This window comes from Toxotes jaculatrix, chromosome 9 (assembly GCF_017976425.1).
Source record: "Toxotes jaculatrix isolate fToxJac2 chromosome 9, fToxJac2.pri, whole genome shotgun sequence".
Classification (NCBI taxonomy): domain Eukaryota; kingdom Metazoa; phylum Chordata; class Actinopteri; family Toxotidae; genus Toxotes; species Toxotes jaculatrix.
This window is the reverse complement of record NC_054402.1, coordinates 1,348,986-1,375,410: the sequence shown is the minus strand read 5'-3', so window position 1 is coordinate 1,375,410 and position 26,425 is coordinate 1,348,986. Positions and strand designations below refer to the sequence as shown.

General features: G+C 43.1%; 3 protein-coding genes across 5 annotated transcripts in view; 2 read left to right on the top strand and 1 right to left on the bottom strand.

The window, feature by feature from the left end:
- The first annotated feature begins 50 nt into the window (after nt 1-50).
- On the top strand, nt 51-1,536 carry LOC121187841 (claudin-4-like). Its single transcript, XM_041047304.1, has one exon. The coding sequence runs from the start codon at nt 470-472 to the stop codon at nt 1,142-1,144; it is 675 nt and encodes a 224-aa protein (XP_040903238.1). The 5' UTR covers nt 51-469; the 3' UTR covers nt 1,145-1,536.
- Nucleotides 1,537-2,492: 956 nt separating this feature from the next.
- On the bottom strand, nt 2,493-4,632 carry sbds (SBDS ribosome maturation factor). The gene is made up of 5 exons (XM_041047303.1): nt 4,434-4,632; nt 4,131-4,260; nt 3,799-3,999; nt 3,378-3,542; nt 2,493-3,101 (listed from the first exon to the last, which is right to left on the bottom strand). The coding sequence occupies exons 1-5, from the start codon at nt 4,559-4,561 to the stop codon at nt 2,976-2,978; spliced, it is 750 nt and encodes a 249-aa protein (XP_040903237.1). The 5' UTR covers nt 4,562-4,632; the 3' UTR covers nt 2,493-2,975.
- Nucleotides 4,633-5,960: 1,328 nt separating this feature from the next.
- tyw1 (tRNA-yW synthesizing protein 1 homolog (S. cerevisiae)) overlaps nt 5,961-26,425 on the top strand; it is a 40,228-nt gene continuing 19,763 nt past the window's right edge. For all 3 annotated transcript variants that reach the window (XM_041047039.1, XM_041047038.1, XM_041047037.1), the window contains exons 1-13: nt 5,961-6,039; nt 6,344-6,471; nt 6,658-6,789; nt 7,149-7,250; nt 8,556-8,750; nt 8,906-9,190; nt 10,353-10,475; nt 16,735-16,867; nt 20,007-20,059; nt 20,147-20,265; nt 21,233-21,342; nt 25,557-25,734; nt 25,837-25,972. In XM_041047039.1, coding sequence (XP_040902973.1) covers nt 5,976-6,039; nt 6,344-6,471; nt 6,658-6,789; nt 7,149-7,250; nt 8,556-8,750; nt 8,906-9,190; nt 10,353-10,475; nt 16,735-16,867; nt 20,007-20,059; nt 20,147-20,265; nt 21,233-21,342; nt 25,557-25,734; nt 25,837-25,972 — 1,758 coding nt within the window. In that variant the 5' untranslated portion in view covers nt 5,961-5,975. The remainder of the gene's footprint in view (nt 6,040-6,343; nt 6,472-6,657; nt 6,790-7,148; nt 7,251-8,555; nt 8,751-8,905; nt 9,191-10,352; nt 10,476-16,734; nt 16,868-20,006; nt 20,060-20,146; nt 20,266-21,232; nt 21,343-25,556; nt 25,735-25,836; nt 25,973-26,425) is intronic.

The following is a 26,425-nucleotide window of genomic DNA, read 5'->3' as shown; positions in this document are numbered from 1 at the left end:
AGAATTCGAGTTGTTCCACAGAAGGTGTCGACCACACTCCTCCTGTGAGAACACAAATCTTAATGTCAGGACGGACGTGTGGCTCTTTAAATCACATTTTTATCTCAGAAACATGAACCAGGGCTGAAAAATCTCACCACAGTGGGACCTTTGTTTTTCCCTCCCTGCTAAAACTGGGAGAAAGGGATTGTTTTGAAACCATGGCAGAGCAAACAGAGGGATTTCCCTCCTCCACCCAGCTACAGCCGTGCCTCCTTCTTTTCATGAATACCAAAGAACTGGTTTCTCCTTCCTGAACAGACGTGCAAAACAGACAGGCACACACAGGGCTGTCACACACACACATACACACACAAATTGTCTCTGGCCCTCTCATGCACACACACACACACATTAAAATAACACCCCACCCCAGTGCGCTCAGCTGCCAGCTGTTTCTGGTTAGAGGAGGAGCAGGCAGGTCAGAGTCATGGAGAGGCAGCTGGAGCTCGCTGCCCTCGGTCTGGCCTCGACAGGGTGGCTTTGTGCCATTCTGACGCGTTGCCTGGCCCTGTGGAAGGTGAGCGGCACCCTGGACAACACCACGGCTACTCTGCCTGCCTACTGGGATGGGGTGTGGCTGGAATGGGACCACTGGGACTTGGCTCACGATGGTAGCCTGCACTGCTCCTTCTACCAAGCTCTCATGTCTCTTTCTGGAAGTTTTCGGACGTGGAGAGCCCTCATCATGGCAGCCATCGGAGCCGGGGCTTTTGCTGTGGTGATTGGTGCGGTCGGGGCAGTGTGGTTCCCTAAGCGCGGCCAGATCAAAGTGTTTTCTGGTGCTCTCTTTGTTTTGTCTGGGATCCTGCTGCTGGTTCCCACTGCCTGGACGTGCCATCACAGCAGTCAGCCACTGGAGGGCGCTGTGCTGCTGAGAAGAGACTGGGGACCGGCGCTGTACCTCGGATGGATCTCCTTTGCTTTGATGCTGGTCGGAGGGGTGTTTCTCACCACCAGGTGCCCCACTGGCGAGAGACAGACACAGCAGTCTGAAGACAGCAGGTACCCGAATCTCGAGGAGGACACTCATCACCCACTGAGCAGGATCAACAGGACTACATTCACACACAGCCAGTATGAACGCAGATCAGAGCCTATCTGAGGCGAGTGTGTGCTAATATTTAACTGAGTGTGAGTGATTAAACTGGAATATCACTAATGTGTGAACTGGCTGTGGATAGATTTACCAGCAGAGGAAAGATCTGGCTGCACAGGTTGAGTAATGATGCACTGGTTTAACTTAGCATGAACTTACCATTAGAAAGCACAAGCACAGCAACGTGTCATTTAACTAGTTTTACAGATAGAAGTGTGGGTAGGTCACTTCTATTAAAGCAGACACACAGATACTGCAGAGCTTTACATTCAGTCCAAAGCAGTATCCCTGTAACATGATACCTCTGAGTTTGGTTTACCTGATGTTGAACTGATTCCCCTTCAAACTGTATGAGACTGATTCACATTGAAGGCATTACCATGTATTAGAAGTATCAGGGGCAGTAATGTCTTCACATTACTGCCCCTGATACTTCTAATACATGGTAATGCCTTCAATGTGAATCAGTTAATACTGATCCTAAAACTAAATACTGTACATGCATGGCACAGTTTCATGTGGTTATTTGGTTTGTTGAGGTGTTTACATCCGAGACAGAAGGATCCTGTGGAATAAAGCACTGAAAATGAGAAGTTATTTGATTTTAACCAAACTTTTTTTAGTGTTTACACTCATTAAACCACAGAGGAAGCGAGGAGGCAAAAAGATGATCAGTAACTCTGAATCACACACTGTGGGATAGTTGGTGCAATACAATTTTCAGACTGAAGAACACAGAGGGTGCACTGTCACTTTGTCCAAAGCCCAATCAGTTCAGATCAGAAAGCATCAGTTTTTCCTCATTCTTTCAATGACTGAAAGAATCATATATGAGTTAAACGTGATTCTCCTGGACTTTAAAATATGAGAAAAAGTTTAGTCAAAAAAAGTTTGTCCCTTACTGTGACCTGATACCAGGGTCTCTGAGCGTTTTCTTTGGACCTTGTTACTTAGCGTGTGTTTCCTACTATCAGTTTGCAAATAAAAACACTTTAAATCATTTTTGATGCTGTGTCATAAACGTCCAGCTGCAGTGTGTCATGCTCTGCTGTATTTCTCTACTACTCACTACAATATAAAACTCTTGGGCTATATTTCACATTTCCTTTGTAAAAAATCAAATTCATGGCAGCATTTTGTGAACACTGAGTGTAAATTATGCCACAGTATTGAAGTTAATATTTCTATAATTCTGCACTGTGCTCTGTCTATGGTTTTATCATAAGGAGCACAGCTGAGATGGATCTAAACACACCTGGTTTGGCTATAATCCCTTTCTGTTCTGAAAGCTGTGACATACTCAGGCAGTTCAGCTGTGTGCGTGTCAGGAAAATCACTGTACATACACAAAAAGTCAAATCTTTTGTTAAATATTTATTTGCTACAGTGCAAACTCATTCACTATGACAAAATATAAATGGGTTAAAGAAATTAACCATAAAATCGAGACACTGAGCAAAGCTACATGTCACACAGAGTCTGATGGAAGGCAGAAACAACCTCATCCAGAGCTGCTGCTAATGGTGCAGAGATGCCAGTGTGAAGAACCTAAATAAGTCAACGCAGGCCATCAGATGCGTTTACTGACCTGTGCATTTAGGTATAAATGCTCCAACATATTTTCAAATACATTCCACCCACAATGCAAATGGAACAAACCTTTTTTCAGTCCAATAAATCCTTTAAATATAGAGAAGCTGGGAAATAGGAATGACTGAAATTAGCGTGAATCTGATCATATATATAATTATATGTCTTTTAAATGAGTTTGCAGTTTGTGTGCCGCAGTGAAGCATGTTAGTGTGGATAAGGTGCAGAGTCCTGACTGGTTGGGTTACTATAGCTTCTCATCTCCCTCCTCAACATCCTTCAGACTGACAACCTCCAGAGAGCCTTTGCCTTTAGTCTCACAGCGGATCAGCTCATCGATCTCCCTGTAGCAGCCGGGATCCACCAGACACACCTGAGGGTGGGGACACGGGAGGAGGCACAGAGGAGAAGCAAATGCGTCAGCTAACACAGGAAAAATGGTCACTTTAAAACAACTTTAAAATCAGAGTTGGACGCTAAAGTCAGCAGTTTTAAATTTAGGAGAATTTAGCTGATGATGTCAGATGATAACGCCTCACTGCAGAGACCCACAGGCTTGAAAATCTATTTGTATAATTCAGTGACTGCAGAGATTTGTCAGTCACGCCCACAAACCCGCTGTAATTTTAAAAACCTTCGTGCTCCCCACCATTTCCAGCTCCTCGTCAAAGTCTTCACTCTCCACAACCTGCAGGAGCGGTTTCAGCTTCTCCTTCAGCCTCTTGGCCTCTTTGGCTGGCAGCACCAACCGCAGCCTCATGTGGGCTCTCTGGATCTCCATGGTGTCCTTCAGCTGCCGGATCACTTCCAGAGCCTGAGGACAGGACAAAAGGATCATTATGGCCTGTAATGAATGTATATATAATGAGGAGAAAGTTTCTGCCACATTTAATTAACTTTCATTATATCTGAGAATTTTAAGTCGATAGATTTTTGTGCTTTGAACCTTACAGATCAAATTCCAAATATCTGTGGACACAGATTTCAGTGTGTAGTAACTGTTTGTAATATTTCCAGTGGATATGAAAATGTACCTGCGTTGGTTAAAGCAGTGTCATCAGTGTCCTCACCTGCTGCTTAGTGCTCTTATTAGCCTTGACAGAGTAGTGGATGTCCTTCATCGCCCGCTCGATGAGGCTGACCGTGTACGGCCTCTTGGTCTCAGGGTTGACGCACTTCTCTGCCACAATAGTTGCGATGTCCCTGAACATGGTCTCCAGCTGAGTCTGCCTCTCCTTGTCTGACACCTGGAGCTCTCCTTTGGCCAGGATCTGTCCATTAAACGGATAAATAAATAAAGGAATCCACAGATAAGAGGTCAGGGAGAGACAATGGACATATTCAGGGACTTTGGTGTCAACAGAGAGCAGCCAGGGAAACAGGTAGGTCCAGCTGTGTTTACCTGTTTACAGATTTCTGTCAGATCATCTGTCCCAAAGGCTTTGGTCAAATCATCCTTCTTTGCCACCTGACCCTTGGACACATTCACGAAAACAGAGTGTGTCTGCAAAACCTCGTCCAGGTCCTTTTCTCTGAAAAACACAACGTTTGGACATTCACACGTTCATTCCCGTTCATCTTTGGCTTATTTAAACGAATTTAATTTGATATTTATAAATCAAAACAGCAAATATTCAGGAATTTAACAGATAATAAACGAGATGTTTTGCTAACTGTTCGGTAAAACCCGTTTAACTGTACTCACGCTCCCGATCTCCAGCTCATCACTTTGTTCTTGTAGCAGGCGATTTCAAAGCGCTTCCCTGCTTTCTTCATCCTCACCACCGCCACGTTGGTCAGCCGTATCTGGTTTGTTGGCGTAAATATCGACATGTTTATGTTTGACCAGACAGAAAACTCTGCCCAGGCTGCCGCTGTCAAGAAATATCCGAGTGCGCTCTCAGTGAGCGTCCACCGGGAAACATTCACGCAAGACAACAGTTCCGCATGCGACCAGTTATGATTAAAAATATAAAATTATATAAAATAATTATATAAAATAAAATTATTCATGAAACTGTTTCATTTTCGTAAAACAACAACAACAACAAAAAAAACTTAAATAATATGTGAAGTTTCAGAAATAACCGTGTTATAAACGAATAACCATGTTTGTGGTCACAGTTCGTAACTACAACATTTGAAGGTTAAATTTTAAAAGTATTTAATGCGTCTGTCTTAACACTTGATGGTTGAAGTGAGAGAATCAGTAATAGACTGCACGCGACTACGCATCTATCTATTAGTGGAAGTTTATTTTGAAGGTTTCATCGGAACCTTCTCTATTCTATTGTGTCTGACTTTACGGTAGTGGGACTCTGTCCGGGAGTCACTGCGACCTACAAAGGAAATAAATATTCGCTATTATAAATACCAGTGTAGGACTGAATGTAAGCAAAACATCCCAAAAGCGTTGTTTATTAAAATGCTCTCCGATAAAAGTATGCATAAGCAGGAGTTTAAAGACGGCGCTGACTCTCTGTGGCCACGAGAGGGCGGCAAAGACTCGTGATGCTTGACACAGACCTGTTGAGTCCACCTGAAGAAATCCCCAGGCTACTTTTGATAGCTAGGCTAACATCAGATATAACTTGCATGTACTGATTGTTGCTGTAAACTGATTGATTGTGTACTGATTGTAGTGATATTGGCACAAATTTGTTCAAGCTCAGTTGTCCTGTTGGTAGCGCTCCTCCTGCCCTCTCCGTTTATACGTTCTTGCCATCATGTGGTTACAAAGGGAACTACAACTGTACTCCGTTAGTTAAAACTTTCAGTTACGACATTTAAATGCAGTATTTTGTTTTGACTTTGCTGTGCAATTATATTTTTGTTGTACGTTATTACATGGTCGTTTTGCTAACGATAACGGCTGACACAATATCACACGAACTATGCAGGCGAAAACTTTCAAAACAAAACTCTGTAAATGGACGGAGGTAGGCGGACATGTCATAATATCAACACTTCCGGTAATGAAATTCACAATAAACTTATAATAAGACACGTGTAAATATGCACCATGAATACAGGAATCTTTATATTAGCAGAGTAAACCTGCTGATTGTGTGATTTTTTGATAAGGCATCGATATATTTTGCCACGATACGCCTGCTTTGAACGCCGCGTCTACCGCTGCCAAATTAAACGACACAAAGAACTACACTTCCCGGCATGCCCAGTGGTCGAGGAACATGGTCGCACACAACACCAGGTGCTGAGGATTGTGTACACACCATTTGCAGCGATGCTTGGTTTTTTGTTAGTTGTTTTGTTCTCTGTAAGTCGTGTGTCTACCTCGGATACTGAAGGTGAGCTTCTCTGACTTTTAGTAGAACCTGAAACTAAAGTTACGTTGTGTTTTAGCTAACGTTGGTAACACTGCTAGCTAGCATGTTTTGCTAGCCGGTGACCCGCCTTTTACCGGCTGCAGGTGACCTGAGTTTGGGGTTTAATCCTGTTGTCTTTTCCTTCGTTGCTGCTTAAGAATTAGCTGCTGTCTGGTAAAAATCATTTCTGTGTTGCATGTGCATGCTTAGCTATGTTAGCTGACCGTTATTATTCATAACCCCTGTGAAAACAGAGGACTCAGTTTGACGACTTTTGTCCCTCCAGTCTCTCAGAGTGAGCGCAGCCCCAGTGAGAGCTATTTCAGGTCGATATGGCACAACAGGCTGTACTTGTATTCAGCGGCTGCACTTGTCTTTGGGATCTGGTTCTCACTGAAGATGGCACTAAAGAAGGTGAGTTGCCTTGTGCTCATACCCGCTCCTTCACTCATGGGTGGTCGCTGATATTCTGTCTTCTTAGACTTTCTAGAAGTGCACATTTTTTGTGAAACTGTTCTGTCAGGAGCTTCTGGTTTTCAGTGCTCATGCTTCCTAACTTTAAGATCTTGGTGCTTGCATGTCTTCCTCCGTGTGTTTTAGAAAAGCTTCCCCAGTGATATTGGCCCCTGGGTCTACAAAGCTGTGCAGAACAAGGACCTCTCCGACAGAAACGGTGTGGTTCATGTGTCAGGCGTTAAAATCTTCTACGGCTCACAAACTGGAACAGCAAAGGTACAGATGCTGTTTACTGAAAACTTAAACGTCCTTAATATACGGACAAGATGATGCTATAATGTGATGTTAAATCCAGGGATACAGACCAACAGTGGTTATGATATTCTAACCCAGTATCAGTCTCAGACAGAGTGTCTAAAAATCTGTAAGTTTCACAAAGGTAGGATTTAATTCAGGGTCGTACAGGTGCCTCTAGTAAACCATAAACATGTGTAAACTTCTTTAAGACAAATTTTCATGCATAAGAGAAAAGTGAACTTTCAGTTGTTGAAGATTGGTAGCTCACACACCACTGAATTTACCACTCTGAAATGTCTGGTCTGATAAGCATCAACTCAGACTCTTCATTTGTTCAGGGCTTTGCAATAGAGCTGTCAGAGGAGGTGAAGGCTTTGGGGATACCAGCTGAGGTGACTGACATGAAGGACTACGACCCGGACGATCAGCTTGCTGATGAGGTAAGCCAAGTCCGAAGACAATATGCTCTTTTCTTTGTCTGCTAAAGGGCAGAAAGATGGGGAAGAAATGCATCAGTGTGTAGAGACGTACTGTGTGTGCCTCAAGTTGAGAATGTCAGTTTAAAATATTATGTCCTCGAACAAGATGCTAAACCACTGCAAACTTAAATTTGGCAGTGTATGACTGTGTCTAATTTATTCATCAGTTAATTGTTGCAGCACTCTGCAGAGAATAAGCGAACTGTGTATTCTCTGCTCAGAGGTTGCTCCGAGCTGTTAATTAAATCTCTAAAATGTAACTTCAAGCACAAAAGACCTGGCAACGTGTACATGTAGGCGAGGCTTAATTAGAACCGAGTTAATCAAAGTATAATAAATCATAACTGTTATTTATTGAAAGCTTGACAACAAACAGTACAGCAGTCCTCAAGTTCGGAGATGCTGCAGCTCAGCCTCTCTTTCATTTCTCACTGATTGGATTCCTCAGTCGGCTGGCACAGAGGACAAATGTGTTACACTAATCCTGCTCAGCTGAAGAAAGATGGATTATTTTCATCAGTGTTCCCTTTTTATTTTGTGAGCACAGCCACTGTGTAGTGCATTGAGAGATGAATAGGAGATTGGTTGGCTGGTACACAGCAGAAGAGAAAATAGCTGTTTATTCAATGGGACTGTTGTACAGATTTCAGTGATGGAAAATCTCCACAGGCGCCAGTCGCTCCCCAGATGCAGCTGATCCTCGGTGCACTGACTCTGACTGGATAGCCATCAGTCAAGAAGACCCCGTTTGTTTGGCAGCTTTGACCCTGTTAGACACGAGACGGGGCAGCTGCGTCTCTCCTGAAGTTTTCTGTTTACATAACCTCCTGCCTCCTTACATCATCTCCTGCCGAGGAGACGGTGCTTACCTATGTTCCGTTTAATCTAGAGTGATTTTCTGCTGTCCCTTTGTATGAAATCTTAGTCAGCAGGTCCAGTCAGTTATTTATCACGTAACTTCTGTAAGTAATAATAACTGGAAACGTGTTAAGGAGTTTTTCCTGGCGCGGCATGTTCATGATGACTTACAGCAGGCGTGGAAAGTTTTACTCATGTTTGTTTTGGTGTGTCCGTTCTGCTCTGTACTGGTTCAGAATGAATTATTCCATAATTTAACTTTGTTCTTTGAATATTGTTGTTCAAAGTATCCGAGGAAAAGTCTTGCACCAAACCCCACGTTTACAAATGTCTCCTCTCTTTGTGTTCATCAGAATGCTCTGACTTCACTATTACATCGTCTTCCATTGTTTTCATTTCTCCCGTCAGTGCACCAGTAAGTCAGTGTGTGTGTTTCTTGTGGCCACATACACTGATGGACGGCCCACGGAGAACGCCGAGTGGTTCTGTAAGTGGCTGGAGGAGGCGTCCACTGACTTCAGATATGGAAAGACGTACCTCAAAGGCCTCAGATATGCAGTGTTTGGTCTTGGCAACTCTGTCTATGTTGGCCACTATAACACGGTGAGAAATGGTTTCCGTACTAATCTCTGTCAGAATGATAACAGCGCTTCATCATATGCTTTACAGTCAGTTGAAGAGCTATATACTATATATACTGTAGCTATACAAGCCAGACTTAAACCCTGTTTAAGCCTCTTTTCCTTTTCCCTCTCCAGGTGGGCAAAAATGTGGACAAGTGGCTTTGGATGCTGAGTGGCATGCGAATCATGACCAGGGGAGAGGGCGACTGTAACGTGGTGAAGAGCCGTAATGGCAGCATCCAGGCAGACTTCCTGGCCTGGAAGGTCAAGTTCCTGAACTGCCTACAGTCCCTGTCCAAGGGGGAGAAGAAGAGCTGCAGCGGGAACTGTAAAAGCGGAGGCTCCTGTAAGAATAAGAGGAAAGACGGACAGGTGGGGGAGGAGGAGGAGAAGGCAGCTCTGCAGAATGCCAGCTCTGAGGTAACGGCACAGAAACTAAAGTTACATCACTGTTGTGTTTTACATGGTGCGCTGTAAAAATCTTACTTTTGGGGCAGTAGTGGTTCAGCTTCAGCTTTCTGTATTAATTCACTCACTGCGTGCTATCACAAGAATCCATAGCCTTGTTTTTGAAAGATTTTACACAACACACAGTTGCAAACTTCTGCCCAGTGCTCTGGTAGATAGACTTATCCCCCTTGTGAATACAAGAAGAAGACAGGCTGAGGAAGTGTGTATCTGATATCTAATTAGGAAAATGTCCTCTGGCTTACGACGGTGCCTCTTAAAATCAGAAGGGCACTTTAGATATCCGAGCAGCTCTTATCGCCGGAGTGCGATGTGGATTGGCTGGGCTGACAGCCTCATGTTGTAATCCCAACAATGTGATTAAAATCAGATAAGGACTCTGAACGTCTCGGGAAGAGGAGTGTTACTCTCAGTTTATCAAGTCCTCATTTAGTGGCACTGATGCTGTGCATGGCTCACATGCAGTTTATCATCTCTGTCAACAGTCAGTCATCAGAAGTTACACTAATCACCGAAATTACTGATTTCACAAGACGGCAAGTACAAACACAGACATTTAATACACACACACGCACACACACACACTAACAGCTCTCATATGCATCAGAGCACACACAGATGACCAGTTGTCATGGTAGCGGAAACCTCAGAGCCAACTCTAGCTGAGACTTCTTCCCCTCTGTCGGTGCACTCAGCAGAGGTGACATTCAACCGGAACCAAGAGCAGCTGAGAACTGACGAGGGGACCGTCTCTGTGATTTATCTCCCCATTGTGCTGCTCATGCGTTTTGTCCTGCTGCCGTACATGTGGGCAGAGGCTTGGACACTGGGCACGCGCTGGGATAAATCCCCTGAAATGGTTTTCTTATTTAATGAGGCGGCGCAAGAGGAGGTAATGATGTACAATAAATGCTTTGCATATGGGCTCCCCTGCTCAATCACAGACACGTTTTTAATTGGTAATGAGTTGGAACATATGTGAATCTCTGCACCTGGTAGAATGTTTTCCATTCAGTCGTCTGTCTCACCACATCCTCGACCTCTTTACTTATTAAAAAAAACAACTTTTTTTGATCATCTTTTGTGGTTTTTGTTCTCTTCTTTCTCATTTCAGGAGGATCTGATAGAATCCAGTAGTGATGAGGATGAGTCTGGTCTGCGTGATGAGAAAAAACCAGGCTCAGTGGTGGACATGGAGGATCTGGGCAACATCATGAACGGCACCAGGAAAGCCAAGGTCAGACTCCATCCACTAGCGTTTAGAGAAAAGGCGTATGTTTCTACTTGTAAATATGAGGTACAGATACCTGTACTGATATATGAGGTACTTCACAGTGTTACACTTAGACGGTTGTTGAAGATGGGATTCTAGTCTCATCATCCATCAGGTTTATTTTCATCGTTTCCGTGTTAAGGTCTACGAGCGGGCAGCGTCGTGGCGTTAAGCGTCCGCCACCTCAGCCCGTTCCAAGTGTGTTGAGTAAAGAGAAAAAGTGCTGTCACTGAAGGAGAAGTGGCAGATGGGTTGATAGACACCAGACCCCGGCAGGCGAGAAGCGGAGGCTTGCGTAATAGCGAGGACGCCCACTTCACAGACTTGTGAGGAACGAGTGACTCAAGAAAAGCAGGAAAAAAAGAAGGAAGAGGCATTATCAGCCCCCTGTAATAGGCTGTTGTATAAGGACTCAGGCAAAGACGTGAGCGTTGAGAACAAGGGAAATGGAAGGAAACACAGGTATCCAGCCCCATAATGCACCTGTTGCACCTGTTGAGGGAGAGATCACTGGGGAAAAGCCTACGTGTGCATTAAATCAGAATGAAAACCTCAAACCAGAGTGAAATTATTATCCTGCTCACCAGTTTCATGTTGCATTTACAAAGGTAGAACTCATGAAAGAAAACATCACAAACAATAATCTCTGCCTGCATTCTGTCCAACTGGAAATGTCATAACAATAAGACGCTCACAACAAAAGCAGGAGCAGCTTTTGTCACATGAAATCAAACTTTTTTCTCTGAAGAAACGAGTGAGTGGATATTTTCTCTTCTGTGTTGTTTGGACAGGTGTGAAATTATTTAGGTCTGTTTTTGAGTAACTCCTCAGGGAACACTGCATTTTCTGCCGCTGACAGGAGCTGCTCTGGCTCCTAAATTTTGTTCTCATGAATGTATAATGCTTCATGACAAAGTTAATGTTGTGCCCAAGTGTCCATGTCTCACACAGACAAGGAGCAATAACGTGAACAGCAGATTCTCCCAGGCGTTTCCCTTCTTTTGTAACTTTAATATTATATTACATTGCAGAGTATTGTGTGTGAGCTCTGGGAGGTTTGGGCAGATTGTGTTTATACATCAGAGCTGGGAATGTTAAAGAGTCATCTGTTGGTGACTTCAGTTTTTGTTTGTTATGAGGAAGCCGTGGGGTCCTATTGTCATCCTCTAAGCAGAGAATATTCCCATATAGACTCTATTTATGATGACTGAACATAAATGCATGCATTTTAATATTCTTTACTCTAACGTGTCTCCTAAATTTTAGCTGTAATTCTAATTATTTGCTGCAGCGACTTGTACCATCACACTTAGATGTCAGGATGACAGTTCTTCATTGTGTCTGTGGCAACAAAGTAGTGTTGTTTTTGCATGTGGTCACAGAGCAGGCAGTGCGAGATGTAATTAGGTTTTTACATTAAACACAGAGGATATTTAGCCAAGCTACAAATTATGTGTGAATAAAGAAATTCCCCTAACTGGAGCCAGCTGAGATCCAGAAGTTTAATATCTGTTTTGTATGACTCTCTATTCATAAGCTAGACTGCTAAATATGTTGGGATATTTTGTGGGATTTTTTAAGTCTCAGGTTATAAAGACTGAATCCAGTTTACTCTTCAGCTGCGTCTCACTCTAACGGCAGATGGAAGCTCGCTTTGGCTGTGTTAGACCACTAGGTGATGGCAGAGACTCTCAGTTGCGGTCAAATATCTGAGTGAACCGTTGGTCTTTGGCAGAGCTGCGACATCTGATATTTAACACAACACTGTTATTTCACTTTCGGAGCCATTTGCATAAATTTTCTTTGCACATCTGCAGGACAGACAGATTTTATTACGCTCCCAGTCCCAGTTTTCACTGCCTGAGTCTGTGTTCCAGTGCTGTGTGTCCAGGTCATCTGTTCACACCAGAATCAGAGAAACTCATCATGTTTACGTCCCCGTAGCAAAGATCACTGGCTTCTACTGCAGGAGCTGTGTGCGTCTCCTCTGTCACTGCTTTCAAGACACTTTGATTTAGATAAAACGGAGACTGGCAGTTTTTACACTCTGTGTTTGAAAAGTTTCCACAGTGATGATGTCGATGTTTGATCATATTTGTTTACTCATTTTTTTTTCATTACACAACTAACTCTCTATAAACTCGATCTCGTATCGATCTGGCTGATTGATCAGTCTTGATCCACTTTTTATGGATCTTGACTGAACTTTATTGTAAAGCTTTAAAAGCAGTGTAGCATTAATTGTTGTGATGTCATCAAATTATTAAATAGATGAATGATTGACAGTATCGATCACTCAATCCAGTTTTTTTTCCACTTACAAATAAACAACTTACTTACACTGGTGAAGCAGAACGCTGTAGAGCTAAATATGGCACAGATGGATTTGTCTGTATTGATGTCAGTGGAGCTTGTCGCCAGGCAGGATTGAGGATGACTGGATCGCTGATGAGTTCATCTTTCCCACAACTGTTTTTCTTCAAATGTATGCGATGATAGACTGGCTGGGCAGGCTGTGATTGGCTGCCACATCCCAGGGCTCATATTGCCCACTTTCAGTCTTTATCAGTGGTTTGGCTGTGGTTCTGTTCGAATCCTGCCAAGTGTCAGTAAGTTCCATTTCCGTTGTTGCTCTAATTGATTTTGTACCGTTGCACTGGCATCTAAGCTTTGTCCTCGGAGGCTTCTCTGTTTGCCGGAGTGGTCCGTTCCATGCGTTAGTGTGGAACGGGTCAGTAACCCGAGCAGATGCACGGCTGTCTGGGCTGAGTTTTGATGTTTTCAGCTTAGTGTCCAGGGCAAAGAAGTGTTAGTGTTGGCATAGCTTAAACGTGGATGAGCCAGACCTTTGTAAGCTCAATATGTGTCAGGGAGCTGCATGCAGTCAGGCTACATACAGATAACATGTCATCTACATAACTGTTATATAACAGGCCTTCAACCAATACGATCTTACATCTGTGAACTGTTTCTCTTGAGACACTGTTTTAGTTGAGTAGATCTTATGGTACGTTTTGTATTTGAATGAATAGAATATATTAGTTTGCATTATGCTGAAAGTCATTTCTAATATCTTGTGTCCATTGCTTCACGTCAGCAGTTATTAAAAACAATGAGACAGTGTCCACTGATCTGTAAATCTGCCCATATTTATTCTTCTACATTAATTAGTATAACAATAATTATACTGAGTTTCTTTATACAGTATTAAACAAATTTAGATCCTAATTGTAAGTCTTGTAAACATAGAACTATATTTTATTTATTCGTTTATTTAGTTTCCAGTTCTTCTCTTTTTCTGCCTGTTCTACCTCTTTTGTGCCTCCACACCCTCGTGCACCTTATATGTTTTTCCTTTTATCACCTGCTTGCTCTGTGTGTAGTTGCTGCACTGTCCATCTGCATCAGCCCCGTGTTGTGTCATGGTTCCAGAGCACAACACGATGCTGTGAGATGTCCCATTTCTGTTCGTCCAGACAGGCCCGGGCATGACTGGATGTCTGTGAGGGTGAAAGCTGAGCAGTGGGAACCACAGACTGGGGCCAGATGAATTGCTGGGGCTGCACGCAAACACCACGGGGACAGATTGTTGCACTGTTGGCTACGTGTTGCGTATGCTCTCAGAATTGTGCATGTGAAGGATGCTGCATGTGAAGGTGGACATTTGTGCTGGCTAAGAGCGGCTGACTAGTCTTCTCCCAGTTTGGGGTTTAAATTGCAGGTTACAGAATTCTCTTCTCAGGTTTAGATATGGGAGTCACATCCTCCTGATGATTGTACTTCAAGGTGGCTGATGCTACGTCTGACTGACTGTTTCCCAGAGTACGTAACACAGCATAGAGATAAATGAAGTTTCCGAATGTCATCAAGCACAGTAACTGATCCTTTTCCTCCTGAGAACGATGTGTAGGAGGAATCTGAAGGACCCACTGCTGCTGTTAGGAGTGGGGAATCTCTTCTTTACTTGGGGCCGTGACTCATAAATGGCGCGCGTGAACAGTCTCAGCGGCACAGGGCAGATAGAGCTGCTGGATAGCTACATGGGCTCAGATCTTTCCGGGCGAAAGGTGGAAGTACGCCATTGTCAGGTTTGTCAGCAGAAACAGATGGGCTCTGAACACCTGAGGTCATGCTCAGGTGCACAGTCCATGGGCTGTGTACTGCTCATGTTACAGCGTGGTCTCTTCCAGGTGATGTTCAGTCTCCTTTGTTTGCAGGATACATTTACAATTTGGTCTCTTCATTGAATGTAAATTTACACACGTCCATGTAGGTTATGGCTGATTAATGATTATTTTCATTATCAATTAATCCGACATTTATTTTCTTGATCAATAAATGAATCATTGTGTCCATGAAGGTACAAGAAAATATCAAAACTTTACAGCTGTGAAGCTAAAAGTAGGAAATGTTTGGTGTTTTTTCTTGAACTATTACTTGAACAGTTAAGCATCCGTTCGGTGCAGATATGGAAGGCAGACTGTGTTTTGAACAAAGTCTTGACCTTTTTCTCTCTGTAATGTTTATAAAATATTAGGGACAAATATAATAAATAACAAATATAACAAAATAATAAAAATTATTAATAATGTTATAAAAACCACAAATAAAAATCTCTTCAGCTCGACTTTAAAAAAAGAAATTTAATGACTTGAGAATACTGAAAGCAGCTGTAGCTGATGTGTTCATGATGTGTGGCATGAAAATGATCAAACAGTGAAATGAGCTGCTCACAGTGATGAACTTACAGAGAAACACCTGAACCTGCAGGTCTCAGCTTTACAGAGCTTTATAGTCAGTTTCACCTTGTTTATCTGTCTGGCCACAACTTTACTGTTGTGGTTTATTCTCATTGGTTTCAGATACACGGTGAATTATTTGATAAAAATGGGAACTGTGACTATAAGACAACATGGATGTGATTAAATATGGATGATGTTCACACTGCGTGTGGTCAGACTGGCCCGGCTGAAACACACAGAACTTTTCTGCCCACTGTTCTCAGAGTTCTCATTAAGACTCAGTGGCTGCACGTTTCTGTAGCATTTAGAGCTGCACAGCCAGTGAACCAGGGTTAGGGCCTGACAGCGAGCTGCACAGGAACCAGTGAGACGTCTCCCGGGAAGGTGACATATAGATCCCTATAGACAAGCCAAATCAGTGGCAGCTCCACAGTAATTGGGTGGAGCTGTCACCTAACATGGTTAATCTCAAAGGCAGCTCGTCCATCACACCTTTCTGGAAAGTTCTACCTGTTCCCATGCTCTGAGCAACTTTTCCAGCAGGACAAATCTGTCCTCTGAGTCTGTAAACAGCATACCTGTAAGATATTTAGATTTACATACAAATGCTACACACTGCGCTAAGATAATCCTAGACTGAAACCCAAACTTTCTAAAAAGATTGCTGTTGTGGTATAAAGTCCAACAACTGTTTCATTAAGCTGTTGTCCTGGTGTTGTGTTTCACAGGGCCCCTGGAGGGCTTTAAACCAACTGTCCTGCATGGACAGGACGATGTCCCTTTATTCAAAAATGATCACGCCATGCAGCACTAAAAGGCTGCGTCACACACAGAGTTATACGAGGACTGCAGAATCCTTGATCTTCACTCCTGTCCAACATCAAACGCCTCCACCAAAGAGGAGCTCTGTGGAATTTCTCCCTTTTAACTTAGTTCCTTAAAGTTGTGCAAGCAGCTCTGACATAGAGACACACAGGTTGGTCAGCACCATTGGACAGTGCAGTTTCTGCTGAACTGTCTTTGTCCCACTGACCTCCTCTGTTGCTGTTGACATTATAACACTTCAGAACTTCAGCATTAATCAAATGCGGCAATTCTGGGTCGTTTATTGCAGTGATGAGTGTGATTAATGAGCAGGTTGCAGAGCAGTGTCCCGACACATCTCCCCGTTTGTCAGCATTCCTCTGTGGGGAATATGAAATCCCCTGAGTCAGTGCCAGTTACACGCTGCTAACCTGGATGGTTCCTGACCAGGTCAGCGGAGGAAGGTCTGCCCACATGAAACCGAATCACCTTGACTCCTCCTCTGCTCTTGTTCCATGTATTTTAAAAATCGTGTCCTTAAGGATTGTCCCCAAGTTTCCTCATGAAGTGATATCAGTTTTTTTTTGTCTTTTTAAATTATTGGCATCTGGCTGGCCTGTTGTTTTCAGATCACGGTGATAAACAGTAACTGACTCCCAGTTGTTCGTCTGCCACAGAGTGAAAAGGAGGGTCGAGGAGACGGGCAGATGGTGAAGTTATCCAGGCTGAACGGAGTGAAGAAGACTGAGGACGAAGGGGAAAGAAGAGAGATGATCACCCCTGCACTTAGAGAAGCACTGACGAAACAAGGTGAGGAGAAGGGGAGTTTGGATTCAGTTAGAAGTCACACATGAGGGAGCTGACCCCAACTAAAATTAGAAATAACACCAGTTTGGTCTAAAACTGACACGGCTTCAGTTGGTGGTAGAATTTTATGAATCTTATGACTTATGTATGTAAAACAGAGCCAGTTTGAAATGAACATCTGCTGGGTGTCACTGCTGACTGTGGGTAATATATTCATATTATCTAGCTGCATTGCTTGGCAATTAAAAAAAATCACTTTACAGACGCAGCACACCAGCTGCTTGTCAGCGTGTCCTTAACCTTGCTGATTCCACAAGGGCAGCTAAGCTGTAATTCACTTTAAAACATGAATTATGGGTTGTGTCATTTTTAAACTTCAGCAGTAAATCTAACAAACACACACACGTTGCCAGCACAGAAGTCGAGTTAGTGTTTTGGCTTAAAAGTATTCGCCCATGATCAAAGTCACTGACACAGGTGTCGATGTTCTCAGACTCAGCTGACCTGAGGTATACCACACAGGGAGAAGTCAAATGTTAGAGCCACTGGTTGGATTATGTTAAAGTTAATCATCTGCTGAAAGAGGAACCGGTTAGTTAAAGCTGGTAATGAATGAGCTGGGGAGTGCGTGTGTCCAGTCACTGAGGTAATCTCAGGTCTTCTCTCTTCCCATACTGAAACCTCCAGAAAACTAATCTAAGCTGGTGCCAACATGGCAGTAAAGTTCAATGTCCAGACCGTGTAGTTCAACTTGGTCCAAATATAAGATATATCTAATATATAAGAGTATTAGATTAGATGCTTATTTCATTTGGAAAACCTGTGCTTGTCTACATTTGAAGAGCAGACATTAAGTTAACATCAGTGATTACTCGTTCACACCTAATAACCCTCACTTTCAATCCCGTATCTGTAAAGTTGGATTTTAAATTTGAATCAGATTAACATGATGTGTAATGAACTAGTGGACGTATCTTCTAAGAATAGCGCTGCCCGTGTGGAGCTCTGTCTTGATGCTTAAATTTGGTAAACTTTGGTAAGTTGACATTTGTCCCTCATGAAACTACGTGAGTCTTGGTTAACGACTCATTAACTCGGTTTGAAACACTTTACTATTCTTCTCTTCCACCGTTCAGTTCATTCACTAACACAGCACAGGCTAGTAATTTTCAGGCAACGACCCCCCAGCGTTCGCTTACACAACACCCTATAAATAGGACTCTGTGAGCACGGCTTCACTTCATTTGACCAAATGTTGACCTATTTCGTGGTGTTCATGTTGGCAACAGTCGGTCCCGCTGGACAGTTTGTTTTATTTGGAATAAAAGGATGAAGGATGAAGGTTTTGGCTTTGTTTTAATGATACTGGGTCTTGGATGGCTGAGTTTCCTGTATAGCTTTTTTCTGGCAAGACATGGATGCAAAAGTCACACACTACTGAAACTCTGGTGTAACGTCCAAGAAAGTTTTAACTTAGAGCTGCATATTTAAGCAAAGTGTGTGCCATCAGCCCGGCTCAGGAGACTGGAACTTTGGAATGGGACCCGAATGTGTGTATCTGTACCTGAAATCTGTTTCCTGTGAACTTATATTTTCAACAGTGAAGAGCACAAACAGTGAGCAGACATCATTAGTGCTACTAAACATTCGAAAAATGTTATTTCTCAGCAGAATATTCACTGAAATGCAAACTGTCTGTTTGATTACAACATAGAAAACTAGTACCTGCAAGATCCTGAAAACAAAGCTGCAAACCCCTTCACACAAATTAGGCTGATTTTCCAACTCTTTCATTAAACACGTTTCCTCCCTTCTAATTTTATTTCCCTCAGGTGGCTCAGAGCGGAGGATCGCGCCTCTTAGAAACAGTTGTTTGAGTAACAGGCTGTCGCTCGAGTTTTTATTTATTTTTTAAAATTTTAGTTGAATTTTTACATTTTGATGTCTCATTATATGATTAATACCTCTGTGTGTGTGTGTGTGTGTGTGTGTGTGTGTGTGTGTGTGTGTGTGTGTGTGTGTGTGTGTGTGTGTGTGTGTGTGTGTGTGTGTGTGTGTGTAGTCATGAACTCCAGAACTTTCTGGCTTTGCTGCTGTAACAAACACACGAGGGGAAACTTTACTCACATTAAAATTATTAATAGTTAAATAAACTGCCAGGAGGTCGACGTCCTCACTGTGGTTTCCACAGTCTTACAGGCCGGGGATTATATATTTGATGTGTGTTGCAGTTGCCAGGAGGTTAGAGGAGGGCGCGTGCACGAAGGGTCCTTTCAGGCAGAAAAACTATTTGATGCTGGTCAGCGTGTTTTTGCTCAGCTTGAAAATACCTGCAAACGTTAGGTGTTGGAGCAGAAAAGAAATTGAATGCTCTGTGTGTGTGTGTGTGCACGTGTGTGTGTGTATGTGTGTGTGCGTGTGTGTGTGTGCGTGTGTGTGTGTGTGTACGTGTGCATTTGTAAGTAGAGGCTTTTGTACTTATTCAGAGAACATCCTTGATGAATGGCAAGCTGTTTGATTCAGGTGGTTTCAGCCTGCTTCACCGTTCTGCTTGATGAATATGAATTTGTATTTGACTCATCTAGCATCAAACCTGAGACCTGTTGAAACCGTGGCAGCTCATGTCCACCCTGAAACAAACTTCCTGCTGTGTTTTAATTAGATGTCTCAGTTTAAAAGCAACTAAAACACATTTCAAAATAAAAAGCCTTAATTCCACTTCAGGCTGTTCTGCATGGCCTGAGTCTCGTTTAACGTTTGGACTTGAAAAGTTCTCGGTTCCCCTGGAAACAACCCCAGTATCATCTGCTGTGACTTCCTGAGCAGGTGAAGGGATACAGTATGCTCTTTGACAGACATCACAGATGGAGTTTGAAACCCTGTCCCCTCCTTCCTACAGGTGACGTGTCCTTGAGCAATCGCTAGTTTCTTTATCAGAAATATTCCGCAGCCTTTTTACAGAAGGCCGTGGATCAATATGACTTTGTGAAAGCTGAGTGTGGCTTTATGGACGTACCACTCAAAGAAAATGTGATCTCCACTGTTCTGTGTGTTACGTATCCGCTGAGTTTGGCCTGTGTGGCTTTGGGTTGAAGATGGAGCCTTGTTCCTCTCACATGTTGTTCATTATCTTTCTATGCAGGGTACAGATTAATTGGAAGTCACTCAGGAGTGAAGCTTTGTCGATGGACGAAGGTAATGGATTTTACTCTTTTACACCGACCATTAGATTTTTTATTTTAATGCATGAATCACATTAAAGCTGTTGTTTCTGTGGGTCAGTCTATGCTGAGAGGGAGAGGAGGCTGCTACAAGCACACTTTCTATGGTATTGAGTCCCACCGGTGCATGGAAACTACGCCCAGCCTCGCCTGTGCTAACAAGTGTGTCTTCTGCTGGAGGTATGTACCCAACAAATAACGCCACTGCAAAGTTCAGGCTGTAAGTACCTCACTAGAAAACACGGGGATCTGCCACACGCAGGCAGGAATCCTTTTTATTTCCTGCATGTTTAGTTTTCTCCTTATTTAAAACCAGACTTGTTCGCCTCGTTAGTCGAGACCACTCCCCTGGCAAACGAGTTAACGATTTATGTTGCAGGAGACTAATGGCCAGCAAAACTGCGAGGCCTAAAGGTGGACCCTGATTCGTCATGACACTGGCGAGAGAGCGGGCCTTCTACTCCCCTCAAGTTCCATTTGAAAAGGCGACTGTGCTGAGCGCTGAAAGGTCGCTGTCAGAATGTGCTGTGGTGAACCGCTTCCCTGTCACCACAGATATGCCAGTCGCTCGTAACGCAGCGATGTGGGATGACAGGAAGTAGGCAGTTCCAGGGCACAGATGTATTGTTGCAGCTGCTCTCGCCATCCACCCCTCTGCAGCAACAGGTGGAATTAGGTTTGATGGGCAAGTCCGGCGTGTGTGGCGTGAGTGTGTGCATATGCGCGCAGCAGACTGTCTGAAATTCGTGATGCCTCAGGATTTGTTGTTGCACGTAGACATCACACTTCGACAGTGAGAAGGTGTTAATAACACCTAAAGGACGCGTAATCTTTTACAGCAGGATGCATTGTTCCACTTTATATGTTTTTACAGGGTGAGCATGCACATGGCCCACTTAATTCACTTACAGTTTGTGAATAAACTTCTGTGGTCTTGATATTTGTCGCCTTGTTAGAGGGATGTTCCTCTGAATCTAGTGAAATATGTTTTGTTATTTGTGTGAAATGGCCACAGCCTGGGAAGGATACTGGCTGTCAGCTGTAGTTCTGCGGCAGGCAGTGAGGAAGTCGTGTCGTGGCAATCCTGACCAGGTGATCACAGTGTGTCTGTGCTCCTTACCTGTTTACCTGTCTGCCCCACGAACAGACATCACACCAACCCCGTGGGCACAGAGTGGCGCTGGAAGATGGACCCTGCTGAGAAAATCCTGCAGGATGCTGTGGAGAAGCACCAGAACATGATTCGACAGTTCAGAGGTAACACGTGCAAACATGAGTGTTCTCACCTGTTCTCACCTGTTCTGTGTCTGTGTATAAGTCTGTGTAGTCTGTCTGTGTTTGTGTACCTGCCTCTTTATGAATTTTAATCCTTCTTGTAGAAATAAACATGGACACAGCAGCACACACAACACAACAACACAACACAACACAACACAGCTTCTTCATCACGCACACTCTGCCTCCTTAGTGTCCTCCGCTCACTGTTCACGACCTTTTGTAACCCTGTGTGTAATGAAGCAGAGTGAAGATCAGAATGCTGCTGTGTCGTCACACTCGTGCTATAGTACCTCATCAATCACTTCTCAGCCCACACACACACACACACACACACACACACACACACACACACACACACAATTTCATTTCCCCATCTGGCAGCTTCACTTGTTTGTCACAACTTTACTCTTTTTATTTTCTCAACTTAAAAACATTTGTGCTGTGACTTCACTGGAGGTTCTACAGATTTCCAGCTAGAATGGAATTTCACTCTGTAATGGCTCCTAATAGAAGAATTAACCCCGTCCGTGCCCACATTTTTGGGCTCCATTTGTCCTGCGTGCACTAATACTGCTGGCATGTGGGACATCTCTGGCTGCTGCCAGCGTTGGCTGAGGAAGGCTGGTCCTCAGCCCAAAACTCAGTCGAAGCAGAATTTAGGGATCATGGTGTGAGTATTCCCTCAGCAGATTTTCTTTGAGAGGTTTTGAGAAATGTTGTCACAACAAGGTGGTGACACATTAATCAGATAGTTATTAAAGCAAACAAGTAGTGATTGGAAAATTGTTTGTATTCCACACGGTATTTAAAGGTTTAACACAAGATCTTCACCAGCTTAGAATTCATACCTGTAACAGCAGTTAGTCTTATAGATGAATCTGTTGGTAACCATTTCAATTAAACAGTTAATCATTTATTCTATATTGTGTCCAAAAATGCAGACCCCTGTTTCCATAGCCACAGCCACAAACACACACACAAAGACCTAAGGATCAGTCGCATCAGTCCCAAACTCAGTTTGCCGTCTGCCAAGTTTTCTTCCTTCTAATTCAGCTCATTGTTAATTTCTGTTTTTGATGTAACTGATACAAAGGCCTGTAACAGCACTTTACTTTGGCAGCCGTAGTCTACACTGGCTGGCACTCTGGCCTACGGTTCATTCATAAATGATAAATATTACAGAATCTGCAGTGCATTGACATGAAGGGTTGAAGGGTTGACACGTGTGGCTGTGCTTCCAGCCACAGTATTCTGAAAGTCTGATTTGATCTGGTGACCCGACTGGTGACCAGATGGCCGCCTCTCTAACCTCAAAGCCGCTGCTGATCCCATTATAAACCAGCGAGGCCATTGTACTCAGGAAATGATAGAGATGCCAAATGCTAAAAGCTTCTCAGACATATCTTCTTCAAAGGGCGACTTTATAGCTAATATCATTCTCAGAGCTGCCATTTATAACCTATTCTAATGCATGTCATCATTGGAAATGTAATTTCCTGATGCGATTATAATGGAACAATAGTGCACATAAGCTTATCTTGACAGTAAGCTGCTTTTTAGTTCACTTAGAGTATAAAAAAACACATTTGTCACTGAAGGGATTACAGTTCTGATGTTTTGTGCAGAAAATAAAGAAAAGTACATTTTCAGATGCTTTAACAAAGCAAAGCTTTGCAGTTCTAATTAGGAACACACCAGGGCCAAGCACAGTCCTATATTGTCATAATGATCCTTAATTTTCTTTCCAGTTGCTCTATAAAATCACATTAGGCAGCGTCCAACTCCATTTACCATTCGATATGTTTTATAAGGTCTGTTGCAATGAACTGTGCAGACAATGCCCCTGAAAACCGATCGCTTTCTGCTCTGACTACCTGATCATCTGCTCCCTGAAAGGTCTCGTCACACAGCAGTGTTAAATGTCAAACAGCAGCTTATAATGAAAAGTTATTAGTCGCCCGTTAAATGTAAAAATATGCAGTTAATGCATGTGATTTTGATTCTGACTGCAGGAATCCGGCCCAGATCCCACTGATTATTCTGGCTCTTTTGTGGAACGCTGTGCCCACTGATTTTCTGGTTTGTGTTTATCTGAAATGAAATAATAATTTTTTTTATAGAGGCTCTATTTGTGGTTCAACTTTTTGACTGGTAGTTTGTTTTATTAGTTCATTTCATCATGCATTTTGCATTTAGCCCTTAGTTCTAAGTTTCGTGCTTGAGTATGTGCTCGAGGCGTTATGATAAATTCATGGGAACCTACATTATGTCACTGTGCCGTAGGTTTGTATTTGCATGGTGACGCTCTAACTTTCACAGCTAGGTCAACGCATGAATGAAATATTTTGTTCTCTTCTCTTTGCTACACAACAACAGCACAGGACTTTTAATTTTTAAGGTGACTCTCTCAGCTCGTGCATTCTGTACTTCGACACTGCTCCTTCCATCCAAACACCTACGTATATTGATCTGACACCAAACAACGGGAAAGTGTTGAGTGTGTTTCCTGTATCACACAGAGTGAGCAGTTAAAGTCTGCAGACCAGAGGGTAATGGTTTCTTAACCGTCTTCCACGAGTGTTGCTGTCATTCCAAAGATGGTACAGGTCAAATCCAGAGGAAATCGAAGGTCTTTGATAATTCTCTTATCTCTTCAATCAGCTCTGTGGCTTCTGACTTAGTAACCATCATTATGTCCTTTGTAATAGAATCCCATGCCCTTGCTGATGGACTTCATTTTATCTGAGTGATCAAACTGATTCCATTCACCCCCCCAGAGAGTGAACTATGAGAGAGTTTAATGGAATTTCACATTACTGATACCACAGGATACATACATTTAATGAGATTTCATACACACACACACACACTGTCCTCCTCAGCTGGAGGAACAGAGTTAAGTGGGGTGTCTCCTGGGGGACAGCTTGCTTTTTGATGTCTTCGCATCTGTTGTGAGATGTAATTTGTCCTTGAAAGTCCAGCGCAGTAACATTTGCTTTCTGTGCTTCGACCATAGAGAATGTTGCAAACTTATCAATAATTCATAGACAGTTTTATAAAGCATATGAAGGCAACAGTCCAAACTTTTATTTCATTAAGATTCACTGCATATACTCTTAAATTAAATGGCATCTGCTGTAGCTACAGCAGTATAACATTAACTCCCTGTGACAGTGTATGAAACTACCAACCCAACGCAGGCGTTAGTGTTAGTGCTGCATTTATGTTAAACTTGACACGATGTGCCTCCCCACACTCCTCCTTATATCAAAAACAGACACAATAAAATCACAGATCCTGCATATATCCATATTCACATGAAGACTTACATCATCTCTGCTTCTATTTTCAGTGTCATGTCCCACATGGCTTTGTTCATTAAACTAATTTGGATGTATGAGATTTATTTATAATTTTATGTAAATTCTATTGTTGTGATCTAAATATATGGATCAAAAATATATATATTCCTCACTCTTAAAGTAATTTATTGAGTCAAGAAATCAATCGGGAATCAATAATAAAAATAAAGAATTAAATACAACAGTTTGATGCTGAGGTTTATACTGTTTAATTCATCTTTGTTGTCTATTTGACTGTTGATCGAATAAGTTGTTTTTATTTAGTCATCTCAAAGTTTAATAGCAATAGTCAGTTTCTGTCCTTCTGTTTGCTCCTCCCATCTGAAGTATTGCTGAGCATTTTTTTACAGCACCCTGTCGTTTGTACTGAACAGTGCAGAGGCCAAGACCACCCAGGGGAAGGAAGAAGAGAGGGAGGGGAAGAAAGATGGACTGGGCTCTGGGCCTAAATCTCATCTCTTCTCTTCTCTTCTCTTCTCTTCTCTTCTCTTCTCTTCTCTTCTCTTCTCTTCTCTTCTCTTCTCTTCTCTTCTCTTCTCTTCTCTTCTCGTCTCGTCTCTTCCCTTCCTCTCCCATCCTCTCCCCTCTTCATTTTTCATGAGCAGCCCATGACTGTTTCGTGCCTGCTTGGTTGTATGTGATTACTCAGGCCGACCTCACTCTATAGCCTGACCTCATGCTGTTGCTTCCTGCTGTTTTTTAACTTTGGCAGTTCTTTGATTGCTTCCACACGTGAGGCCCCTCATTTTATTGTTGGGAGACAGTGATTAAGATGAAGGTGAGATCGACTTCAGACTTCACCTGTTCAGCCACTGACCTCTCTCCCCCCAGGTGTTCCTGGAGTGAGGCCCGAGCGGTACGAGGAGGGCTTGGCAGTCAAGCACTGTGCTCTGTCCCTGGTGGGCGAGCCAATCATGTACCCTGAAATCAACACCTTCATCCGTCTCCTCCACTCCCACCACATCTCCAGTTTCCTGGTCACCAACGCACAGTTCCCACAGGAGATCAGGTAGGTGCAAAGCGGACCACCACAGATGCGTAGTGATTTGCATAAGGCCCTTTAACCTAACCCTCATCCTCCTTTCTCCTTTATACTTTCTATCATTTCCAGGAGCCTGGTTCCAGTTACCCAGCTGTATGTGAGTGTGGACGCAAGCACCAAAGACAGTCTGAAGAAGATTGACCGGCCGCTTTTCAAGGACTTCTGGCAGCGCTTCCTGGACAGCCTCACGGCCCTGGGAGAGAAGGTAAGCTGTCCCCTGAGCAAGTCTGGGCTCCAGCCAAGAGGTTAGAGAAGTGAGCTTGTGAAGCTGTGAGGTTGAACTGAGAGGTTCAACTACTGTGAAGAAAGATGCTGCTCAGTAAAGGCTTTGTGCAGCACACTGGGTTAAACTACATTCAAATACGTGGTTTGGTTTTTTATTTTGTGTGTTTAAAGTGTCAGTGTGGCAGTTTGTTAAACATGTAAGAGCCAGGACTTCACAGAAAAAGATCCTTTTTTGTCATTTATCTCATTGTTAAACACACTCGTGATTCTAACTGGCAGTTTTGCACTAACAGCTAACAATAGCAGTGTTCATGAATGGAGCTTATGCTACTTTTACAGTCTTTGCAATTAAAGTAACGTCAGCATCATAGAAAGTAAGAAATCAGTGATTGTTTTAGTGCAGATAAAGGACTCGTCGCTCTCACACGTTAGA